Below are 12,199 nucleotides of genomic sequence, written 5' to 3'. Positions count from 1 at the left end.
TCTCATATCTCCACATTTCATAAAATGTGAACATCAGCTCCATGTTTACAGTGTAAACTTATTATAAAGCCATTATAAACTTTCCTCAAACAGACAGTGTTTACCTGCAGTATGTTTACGTGACACGAGGCATCTCCAACAAATGCCTGGGCCTCTTTGGCTGTCATCGCCTTGGAGAAACCCCAACCCTGGCAAAAGTGAGAAAATGAGAGTGAGCTCCATTTACAGAAAAATAGTCAAAGAGGGGATTTTAAGAGCATCTCTAGCAATCAGTGCTCACAGTCACGATGATAATGCCGGTCTCTGTGATGACGTTCCTGGCGAGCTCGTTGAAGGTGGGGTTGGGGTGATAGTTGAAGCTCTTCAGCTCCTCGATCACATTGTCCAGCTGGAGGTAAATCCTGAGAGACTGAGAGAGGGTTTCGTAGCTGGAGTTCACTATCGGGGAGTAAAACTGGAGGACTGTGTCGTTCTTGCTCAGAGCCTCCTGCACAAACTAGACAAATAAAAGAAAAAGAGTGAAATTATTCAGAGTGAGAACAGCTGAAGCATGAGCCAGGCGTGTGTAAAGCTCAAAGAATCGGCTTTCTGTAAAAATCTTCTACACCAGACCTAAAACTTTCCCCGGCTTTGGTTGCTTCAAAAACAAAAACACATCTGTCAGCTGATTTAAAAAAAAAAAAAAAGACTTTATAATGATGTTTTTACTGTGGAGCATTTAGCTTCTATAAAGCCAAAAGTTCCCTGAGAAGGCGGTGGAGACCAAAATAGGAGCTACAAGGATACAAGGAGATACCTAGTAGATAACAGGGCTGTCAGATAATTCCTGGCTGTACAACCAAACAATCAGAGTCAGGTATATAGGTTGTTTCAACCTCCAAGTGTCCCAGCGAGTAATGGCAGGTGTTCAATATATAACGTATTTAATTATTTTGTTTGTTTTCAGTAGCTGGTGAACACTGAGTGTGTGGAGACCAAAAACAGAGCTTAAAAAAGTGAAAAGGAGGCTGGCCTCTCTGAGCTCTGTGCTTTTGTTGGATTGTTGGATTTCTATTCATTACAAGTCTTTAGCTTAGAGTTTAAAGTGTCAAGAGATGACTACCATACATGGACAAAAACAAGGAACCCAAAAAGAGTTTTTATTCTTCATTAAATATGAAGTCTAGCTTGCCAAAATTCATTATTGAAATGGTGTCAGATTGACAGCAGAATGTCCAATAAAATCTACATATTCAAATACAGAAAACAACCTCTTTTCTGCTGCCCTCGAGTGGACAAAAAATCGATTATTGTCAGATTAAATTCAGCTTTTTCTATTTTAACCTGCAGACAGTTTGATGGCAGTGAATCACAGCGCAGGTTTAACTTTTTCTTCATATTTCCTCCTCCTCTGTCTCTTTCCCATACTCCTTTTTCTCCCCCATCTCTGCCTCCCCACTGAGTCTCCCTCTCTTTCTTCCCGGTTCAGACAGCAGCTTTTGATGAAGTGACAATAAAACGACTTCACCTCCTCTCCCCTGCAGTGAATCTTTCCTAAGAGTCTCTGTCACTCAAAGCTATTCAGCAGTGAAATAGCAGCGTTGCTCTGTTCCCTCAGTCTCAGGCTTTTGGCTCGGCGAGAACAAGCGGCAGATGAGGCTGCAGACTGACGTACATCAAGCTGACACTCTGCATTTATTAAAAACATCCTCACAGTCACACTGACTGCACATTTCGCCCCAAGTAATTCTAAAGAAACATGGTCTTACCATCTCTCGCGATGGATGTTTTCTCACAAAGATCAAAATATAAGACGAAAACGGTGAATACTTGGCTATTTTTAGCAATTATTTGTTCATTTAAATTGTACAACACTGCGCTGTCAGTAAAACTGGCCACATATTGTAATGCCTTACTAGTTATAATAAAGACACACTCTACGTATGCCCCTTTTGAGTCACAATTTACCCAGACACTACGGATCTAAATGAGCAGTTTTGCTGATGTCCACTAACATACAATGTTCCAGATTCACACAAATACAATGACACATGTATTTTAACCCATTCAATATGACATTTTTAAATGAAAGCAAATACAATTTTCTAAAGAACACACAACAGCAGCGTTAATTTTTACGGAAATTTAGAGAAAAGATTAATTAAGGGTAATTGGTCATTTATCTTTTCTTGTGGAAAATGAAGTTGAATCGGTTTTGCAAATTCTTATTCTTCGATTTGACACTCCTTTATTTCACTATTAAGTGCTTAAGCTACTGTATTGTTATGCCTGTGTTGGTACACTGATACACTTCATCATGTTGACAAAAAAACAAAACAAACACAAGAAGCAGAATAATCAGATACCATTTAGCACTTTGCTAGGTGCTTATTAGGTATATTACTACTTATGAGAGCTTAATAATACATCACACATAATTCCACTGTAGTAGATATAAATCAGTTACACATTCAGGCAACTCGTCTCCAAACATCTGCAGGAATCACAGACATTTTTGCAAAGGTTTCTTAATAACTGCAATGTCATTTATAAACCAACTGCAAACATGTTGCAATTAAATGAGTCTGTTTGTGCCAATGAGCACAGCTCGTCTGCAACAAGTCTCTTTGCAGAAAAGGGCTCTTAACTCAACTATAATACTGATTGTATGAAGCTATATTCCTGTATGAAAGCAGGGTTTGCTGAGTGCTTTCGTCATTTGTCATCAATGTAACTATTTGTGGAAGATTTCTGAATTTCCGTTTCAAATTTTTTGAGGTATTGGCTGTCTGGATGTAAGTAGTTAATGAGAAATTATCTGCATGCTGCTGATCTGTCAGTTAATGTCCATATTACCACAAATACACTGCCAAATTTTACCCCATTTAATTGCAAACTGACTGCTTTCTAGCGATTTTATTGCCACTTTGATGCCTCAGTGACAGTAACTGACAGTGAGTGGCCACAGACCTGATCCCCGTCTTCAAAGCAACCATTTCAAAGGCAACAAGGCTGCAAGTTCATTTAGGTTGCAAGGCTGTCTCCAACCACTGCTTTTTCGTAGTGTGATGACACCAGCTCTTACCTCTTCAGGCGGTGAATTGTGTGAAAACTCGTCAGGGGAGGGCTGGACTTTCATCATGGCTCTCTGGATGAGATCAAACCCGCTTCCAGACACCACAATCTTTCGACCACCGCTACACAAAAATAATAAAGAATAAGCTTATAAACAATTTTAAGGACTTGGATTTACATCTGGGCGAGGTTTTAGCTTCACTCCATCTCTTTATTTTCTCAAATGCTTAATAACAGCAAATTTAAATGTAAGTGAGACAACTTTATTACATCCTTTAACCTCAACACAAAAATGCCTCACATGGAGTACTTTATGTTTCTGGCTTTGTTGTTTTCTTTTTACCATTACAGAGTTTTTATTCGAAAAAGGCTGTAGACTGATGGTGTACCAGTCAAAGGCTTAGAGAGCAGTTGGCAACCAGCTGGAAAACTCCCTGCAGTTAATGTTGCTAGGTGAAAATGGTCACAGAGGTATTGTTAAACCAAAAACCTCTGTGGCAGAATCCTGCAGCCACCCACAGTTTGCAAGATGCCGACTTGTATCCAAACACTCACTAGCTATTCACTAAAGGTTTGAGGCTAACTGGAAATAAAGACGATTCACCTTCAAAGTAAAAATGGTGCCTTTCAAATGTGTTGATTACAGTGGTAAGGCATAACTTTCTACTTTGAAGGTGAACAGTTTCCATCCTCCTCCTGTTTGTATTGCTCTTTTTCAAGTTGCACTACCGATTGGTTATTAGTTAGCAAGTATTTGCAACATGGCGTGCTCCATGAAAACTATAGGTGACTGCGCCAATCTGCTGCTCTGGGTCACTTCCAGTGCTGCTTGTAGTTTTAGATCCATCTCTGGAATCCCAGATATAACCACTTACATGTGTCTGTAATTTGAATACACGCCTCATCCAACTTCCATTCCAAACTCAAAAACCCAAATTTTATTTTGAGAGACTGATTTCAAAGCAGCAGTGGTCAAGCAACGCACAAGGTGATGACCTTTAAAGATACACAGATCAAATTTACAATTTACAAGTTTACAATTTTCTTGAATTCATCATCTACATCTGTGTCAGGCGTCCTTTTGAGGGCTGTTACTCACTCAAACAAGCAAAACTGTGCGTGTGATGTGTTCACACTCACCATATGAAGCTGGCTTTGGGGTTATATTCCGTGATCTTGGGGTTTTCCGAGTACTGATAGGCTCCGTGGATGTCTTTGGTGGTGTTCGTCCCGTATTTCACAGTCACTGTTAAGCGGTCCGATGGGACCTTCTGCCCACGATACCTGCCAGTCTTACAGGTAATCTCTGTGCCGAATGAAAGGCTGAAGAGGAGGAAGGAAGAGTAAGAACATAGGCTGACTCGAGAAACAAGAAAAGCAATATGATCCCTAAATGGATGGAAAAAGTTCATGAACTCTGTGAAATTGTGCGACTGACTCATTTTCTATGTTGTATTTACTGATCTTGAAGAACCAAAAGAAAATATTTATGAATATAAATGGGTTTCAGGTCCATCTATTCTCTTTATTTTTTTGTTTCTGGTTCCATTTGCATTTTCCTTTACCAGGTGCCACTTACACTTCACAGGGAACTCCTCCCACTGTCACAGCAACGTCCTCTTTAGTCGCCGTGTCCAGGTCTTTGCCTCCGATCGTGATCACCGTCCCTCCAGCTGCTGGACCCCTCTCTGGCATGACTGTTCTCGGTTCGGGGTCCTGCACAGAGAACAGGGAGAAAATGACCAAACTCAGTAACTTTAATGGGAATATGCTGCAATTTTCATACAATATGTGGACACTTTCTATTACAGAGGCTACTATGCATGTACATACATTTCATATATTCATTTAATCATATTTGTGTCTTTTTACGTTTCTACATTTTGTACATTTACTTTAGCAGTTTGAAAAAAAAAAGTTCAGATCACGTTTGACTGAATAGGTAAGGAAATTATTTGCCTTCTTTTCTACTTGATATAATGACGAAAATACTGACTTTAGGATGGATCACATAAGAGCAGCGGTCCCCAACCCCCGGGCCGAGTCGTTTGGTACCGGGCCGCGAGAGTTGAGGCTTGGGTGTGAAATGTATGGTTTTCAGGATTTTTATCGGTTTTTAGCGTTATTTTATGATTTTTATCGTTAACTCTGTTTTCCTGGGTCTTTTCATGTGTGTTATGAATAAATCTTATTTTTTCGGTACTGATACTATTTTTTTTGTTGTATTTATCCGCGACACCTTAAAGGCCAGTCTGTGAAAATATTGTTGGGCATAAACCGGCCCGTGGCGCAAAATAGGTTGGAGACCGCTGCATAAGAGTGTATATGTAATAAATGTTAATAAACTCTACAGCTGGAACACAAGCACGGACGTCCGCTGTGTTTGTGTTTTATTTCATCATTTTTTCCTTTGATTAAAAACGTTAAGCACATTAGAGTAATCATGTTTTAATTTAACTGTAATAAAAGCAAACAAGTGAATCTATTCTACTAATGAACAACAAAATCAGCCCATTTGTTTACCAACTGAAGGTTTTACTGAAGGATCAAACAGTTAGAGGACAATTTACATCTGTTGATAAGAACGCTGCGTTTATAAAAACCTCTCAACAGGCTAAGTCTATAGGAGGCTACTCCAGATGGCTGCTACTTAAATGCCGGCACCATAAACATATGCTGCACCACCTGGCTGTAAGAGCAAAGCAGCAGGTTCAGGTACACCATGTACAAAACCACACTTTAGCTTGTTAACATTATGAAACCAACAGAGTGATCGGCTGCAGTCAGAACTGCTTCATTATAGCGAAACCATGTACCTGTGTTACTGTAATTACTGAATTTATGTGATAAAAACCTTAAAAACTGGACAATTTGCCAAATCTTTATACGTATTCTTCAAGTTAAGAATGATTCAAGTAATTTGTATTTTGTGGGGGATTTTTAAATAAATTTGAAATTTTAATTTTACACTTTTTGTGGAAATATGTTGCAAAAAAATACATTTTATTTTTCAAAATACATTTTACAAAATGACTCTTCAAACTTATGTTTGATTTAGAACTCGCTGCCTGGGGGCCACTTGTAGCCCACATCACCCCTACTTGCAGTCCGTATATGGACATGAAGAAATGTAATACAATTTGGCCCTTGAAGTAACTTTTTTGTTAGGGAGGATTTATTTGTTGTTGAATGCAATGTTAAAATAAGCTCTTTAAAAAGCAAAAAGTTATTTAATATGAAGACAATATAAGCAGGGAGTACAAACATGTTGAGGGTTTGGTAGTTCAGTGAGAGAGTTATTTGTAAAGAAAACAATTTTCACTAGCAGTCAAAAACTAACGCGTACACTTATGTTTGCATTTTTATTTTGTTAAATACGAACAAAACAGAAGTGTTGCCACGTGTCAGACCAGACAGAGAGTACCAATTTGTTTATTTGGTAGTTCAATGAAAAGCTTTAGTTAGTTAAGAGTGAGAAAAAAATTGCCCACACGTTTTCAGTTTGGTCTTGTTATGCAATATTTGAAAGTTTAAAAAAACAAACAAAACACTAAAATGGTAAATGGCCTGTATTTATATAGCGCTTTACTAGTCCCTAAGGACCCCAAAACGCTTTACACATTTACAAAAATCAGCAGGTGTAACAAACTTCCTGGAAATGGACACATAACACACATATTCATAAGGAAGCAAGTAAGTCAAGAAATGTGAGCAGGAATAAGGCGAGGCTGGCCTTCTACAAAATCATCTTATATGATAACTGGAGTAGAAACTTTTACTATTTTAGGTTCATATGCAGCCCTGTGCCTGAATAAAGATGCATCATGTGACACGGCATCAATTTGTATCAAATAAGTGAAACAGTGAAAAAATATCCTTCATTAAAAGTTATGAACCTACTTAAGTTACAGTGCAAAAGCTTGAGCAACAATACAGGGAGTGCAGAATTATTAGGCAAGTTGTATTGAGGAATAATTTTATTATTGAACAACAACCATGTTCTCAATGAACCCAAAAAACTCATTAATATCAAAGCTGAATGTTTTTGGAAGTAGTTCTTAGTTTGTTTTTAGTTTGAGCTATTTTAGGGGGATATCTGTGTGTGCAGGTGACTATTACTGTGCATAATTATTAGGCAACTTAACAAAAAACAAATAAATACCCATTTCAATTATTTATTTTTACCAGTGAAACCAATATAACATCTCCACATTCACAAATATACATTTCTGACATTCAAAAACAAAACCAAAACAAATCAGCGACCAATATAGCCACCTTTCTTTGCAAGGACACTCAAAAGCCTGCCATCCATGGATTCTGTCAGTGTTTTGATCTGTTCACCATCAACATTGCGTGCAGCAGCAACCACAGCCTCCCAGACACTGTTCAGAGAGGTGTACTGTTTTCCCTCCTTGTAAATCTCACATTTGATGATGGACCACAGGTTCTCAATGGGGTTCAGATCAGGTGAACAAGGAGGCCATGTCATTAGTTTTTCTTCTTTTATACCCTTTCTTGCCAGCCACGCTGTGGAGTACTTGGACGCGTGTGATGGAGCATTGTCCTGCATGAAAATCATGTTTTTCTTGAAGGATGCAGACTTCTTCCTGTACCACTGCTTGAAGAAGGTGTCTTCCAGAAACTGGCAGTAGGACTGGGAGTTGAGCTTGACTCCATCCTCAACCCGAAAAGGCCCCACAAGCTCATCTTTGATGATACCAGCCCAAACCAGTACTTCACCTCCACCTTGCTGGCGTCTGAGTCGGACTGGAGCTCTCTGCCCTTTACCAATCCAGCCACGGGCCCATCCATCTGGCCCATCAAGACTCACTCTCATTTCATCAGTCCATAAAACCTTAGAAAAACCAGTCTTGAGATATTTCTTGGCCCAGTCTTGACGTTTCAGCTTGTGTGTCTTGTTCAGTGGTGGTCGTCTTTCAGCCTTTCTTACCTTGGCCATGTCTCTGAGTATTGCACACCTTGTGCTTTTGGGCACTCCAGTGATGTTGCAGCTCTGAAATATGGCCAAACTGGTGGCAAGTGGCATCTTGGCAGCTGCACGCTTGACTTTTCTCAGTTCATGGGCAGTTATTTTGCGCCTTGGTTTTTCCACACACTTCTTGCGACCCTGTTGACTATTTTGAATGAAACGCTTGATTCTTCGATGATCACGCTTCAGAAGCTTTGCAATTTTGAGACTGCTGCATCCCTCTGCAAGATATCTCACTATTTTTGGCTTTTCTGAGCCTGTCAAGTCCTTCTTTTGACCCATTTTGCAAAAAAGGAAAGGAAGTTGTCTAATAATTATGCACACCTGATATAGGGTGTTGATGTCATTAGACCACACCCCTTCTCATTACAGAGATGCACATCACCTAATATGCTTAATTGGTAGTAGGCTTTCGAGCCTATACAGCTTGGAGTAAGACAACATGCATGAAGAGGATGATGTGGACAAAATACTCATTTGCCTAATAATTCTGCACTCCCTGTATACTTAAAGTACTTAAAACTAATGATTCATTAAGTATTATCACTTTAATGCTGCAACTATACCGTCACTTCCGTCTCACCAAAACAATATTTTCCAGTGACAGAAATCATAAAATCCAAACTAAAGAGTTATGAGGCTGTGGCTATTTTATATAAATAATCTATAATGGTACTAACATAAAGGAAGAGAGAGTCTCCTTTACAGGTTGACTCCTTTGAGTATGTCTCCATGCCTCTGGGAGAATTTCAGAAGGACCGATGTTTGTATTTAACTCTTAAATCAAGTTTTCAAACTGCAAACACTTTTTTAAAGCTTCTGGAGAGTAAAATAACAATAATAATATTTATGATGATAAAAACAAAAGCTCCCAGATCTGTCAAACCGAGCAGCAGAGAGAGAGAAGAATAAAAATGAGAAGTGAAGAGAAAACTTTAACCGTGTAGACTTCATTATGTTCCAGCTGCTGTCCTGCAGGTACAAACGCTTTGATCTCGAACTCACACAGATCGTAAATTTTATGCAGCTCAATAACTCAATAACTCGACCCTGTGGTATTTAGGCAGCAGAACAACTAAGAATAACAACTAAAAGAAAGAAAATAAAAATCCGTGTCATGGCCGAGCTTCACTGTCAGGCACGTTTTCTACTTCTGTGCTGTGCGGGTCAGCTGGAGGGGTTTCTGTTATACTGGAAGGTTCTGTACAGTCCTGACAGGACAACCAAACCAAGAGCAAATATTATGCCTGGTTTACACCCCAGCACAAAGAGCCTTCAAAATGATCAAGTTAAGTCGTCTTTCTTTAGATGCAAGAAGAATCTTATATAAATAAAAAAGTATAAAAATGAATCCAAAGCAAAGAAGAACTATGATATCATTTAAATGAGCGTAGCACATGTGCAGCTGCTGAGACGCACTTAAGCATTCGGCTCGTTGCTGTTGCAGATTTGTTCTCGTTGTTCTGGCAGACAGCGCTGCAAGCACAAAAATAAATATCCCCAACGACAGGCAAACTCATAACAACTCTGCCTGGTTGGAAGTTGAACACACAGAGAAAACAGCAGTGCAGGAGGCAGCAGCAACTGAAGTGTATTCGGTGGGAGAGACAAAGGGAATGCAGACAGTTCTTCACGTTAAAAGGAAACAAACTCCAACCCAGAGACACTCACTAGGGGAGTTGCAGCAGATGGAAATCTGAACAAATCGATGTGGAATTAAAATGAGGCAGCATCAGGCTCATTCACATCAAAGGTCAGCATTTGTCAGCTGCAGTAATTAGTCATTTGTACATCAATTATAACCCAGACGAGCTTATTAGTCTGTCCTCGTGACACACAGAAACTTTAAAGCTTAGGCTGAACAGCTCCAACCATTCAGGAACATTTAACTGTCTTTATAGTCATCTGAAGGCGTTTACTCTAATGTAACTGAGGAGTAAAGGAAGAAAGCCTGTTTGTAATTTTTTTTAAAAAGCACAGGTTTCTGAATCCTCCGTGATGGTTCTGTCACTTTACACCACAATGAAAGCTGAACATGAAAACTCCAAATGGACACTGGAAAGCACCTGGTGCCAAAAAAACAAAAAACCAAATAAAAACAAAACTCAGACTCAAACACAAAGACTGAATTGTCTTGCTTAAAAACCACCGGGGACAGAAGTATTTGCCCCCAATGAAAATGACTGCTTTTTTTTTTTTTTTTTTTTTAAAAGCGCTTCACAAGTGCCTCCAGATTTAAAGGCCTTCCAGTATGAACCTTGGTCTTCTGTTTACCACACAGATCTTTAACGGGATTCAAGTCGCGGCTTTATGCAGGCTGGTGAGTAATGTTACTCCTTCACCAGGAGTGATGCATGTTTTGGGTCCCAGTTTAGCTGCTGACAGCTTGAGGTTTTCTTTAACCTCCTAGGACCTGGCGTCCACATATGTGGACGTCACATTTTGGGTTATTTAGACCAAAATACTGAATTTTGCTCTACAAGGGCCTGATATCCACTTACATTATACTGCTACTGTTCTATCAAAACTTTAAACGAATATCCTCATATGTGGCTCTCATTTTTCACAGCACAATACTCCCACCACCGTGTTTCACTGAAGAAACGCTGATCTTTAGGTTGTAGCCTTCTTTCTAAGCACCATCGCTGTGATCAAAGAGCTCCAGTTTAGTCTAGTTTAGCTTCCAGTGTGAATAATTGTCACTTTCAGTCTGGATTAAGAACATCTTCTTCTGCAGTATTATTCTTGGTCTGCGACCTCACAGTCCATTTCTGTAGAGAGTTTGAGTTTTTACTTTTTTATACTACAATTCCTGACTTGGCTAAGTCGTTAATGGGTGTCAGTCAGGTGGCAGTTGTGTTGGGGTCTTTGGACACATGTCTTACTAGAGTCTTTGTAATCTTTAATTTCCTTCCTCTGCCAGGCTGGTTTTGTACTGTGTGGCTTTTTGACATTCTTGATCATACTTTTCACTCCAATTCCTGACACTTGTGAACTTCAACAATTCATTTCCTTTTGTTTTTGGTATGGTATATTCTCAAGTGACAGTTCAAACCTTTAGTTAAGTTTTTATAGTATTATTTATTTATTTATTTTTTATTTTCTAAAGAACATTTTATTGTCATCTCTATATTTTTAAAAGGTGAGTAGATAGTGGCTCAGGGGGTTGGGAATCGCATCTGTAACCGGAAGGTCGCCGGTTCGATCCCTGGGCTCTCTGTCCTGGTCGTTGTGTCCTTGGGCAAGACACTTTACCCTACTTGCCTACTGGTGTTGGCCAGAGGGGCCGATGGCGCGATATGGCAGCCTCGCTTCTGTCAGTCTGCCCCAGGGCAGCTGTGGCTACAACTGTAGCTTGCCTCCACCAGTGTATGAATGTGAGAGTGAATGAATAGTGGCATTGTAAAGCGCTTTGGGTGCCTTGAAAAGCGCTATAATACATTATTATTATTATTATTATTAAGTACTGTATAAAGTATGTTTTCTTTCTCTTCATCTTGGTGAATCATTGGCCAGTGGATATCTTGTGGGCATTATGAAAGCTCTGCCTGTAGTTTGGACTTTCTGTTCATGAGCAGCAAAGAAAGTTAAAACAGCTTGACCCATGCAGGATTGACTGAGAGGCAGCACCAGTGCCGACTAAACTATAAATCCGGATTATTCTGAACTGTGAATCATGCAAAGCTACCCTAGAGTGCAGGTATATAAATACAGCGACAGTTTAAAGCTGTGGAAGTATTCTTTGTTTTCATGATTCAGCAACACGTATTGCTGCAGTTTTTGTGTTTTTTTCTGAGGGCAACTGCACATGTGTGTTTTTTGTGATTTGTGACTTTTCATTAATCGACCTACCTGTTCAAAAAATGTCTGTAAAATACTCAAAATGCTCCTTGTAATCATAATGTTATCCAATTTCACCTCTAACACGCCGAAATTCATCACACTTGAGAAGCTAAAAGGAGTGAAAACATTTGGATTTTGAATATTTTTGAAACACGATGTGTTCTTGTTCATGAAAAGCCCAACATCGTGGTCAGCATGTTTATTAGTTTCATATTTCTGCGTAGACACTGAGACAAATCAGCAATGTAGTAATCTGAAGTTTCAACCCTGAGCTGAGTCGCAGCATTTAAAGGCAGTGACGCACTGCTG

The 12,199-nt window shown here is 39.4% G+C and overlaps 1 protein-coding gene across 3 annotated transcripts in view; it reads right to left on the bottom strand.

Annotated features, from left to right (window-relative positions):
• The window catches only part of plxnb2a.1 (plexin b2a, tandem duplicate 1), a 232,844-nt gene that overhangs the window by 29,400 nt on the left and 191,245 nt on the right, over positions 1-12,199 (bottom strand). For all 3 annotated transcript variants that reach the window (XM_086270118.1, XM_086270120.1, XM_086270119.1), the window contains 5 exons: positions 4,634-4,770; positions 4,195-4,377; positions 3,065-3,176; positions 281-496; positions 105-188 (listed from right to left, as the gene is read on the bottom strand). In XM_086270118.1, coding sequence (XP_086126244.1) covers positions 105-188; positions 281-496; positions 3,065-3,176; positions 4,195-4,377; positions 4,634-4,770 — 732 coding nt within the window. The remainder of the gene's footprint in view (positions 1-104; positions 189-280; positions 497-3,064; positions 3,177-4,194; positions 4,378-4,633; positions 4,771-12,199) is intronic.

This window comes from Aulonocara sp. 'chitande type north' Nkhata Bay, linkage group LG17, assembly GCF_057382095.1.
Source record: "Aulonocara sp. 'chitande type north' Nkhata Bay isolate Kocher_YH1m ecotype deep benthic linkage group LG17, A_spYH_male_GT1.1, whole genome shotgun sequence".
Classification (NCBI taxonomy): domain Eukaryota; kingdom Metazoa; phylum Chordata; class Actinopteri; order Cichliformes; family Cichlidae; genus Aulonocara; species Aulonocara sp. 'chitande type north' Nkhata Bay.
Note: the sequence above shows the minus strand (reverse complement) of the source record. Positions and strands in the feature narration are given on the sequence as shown.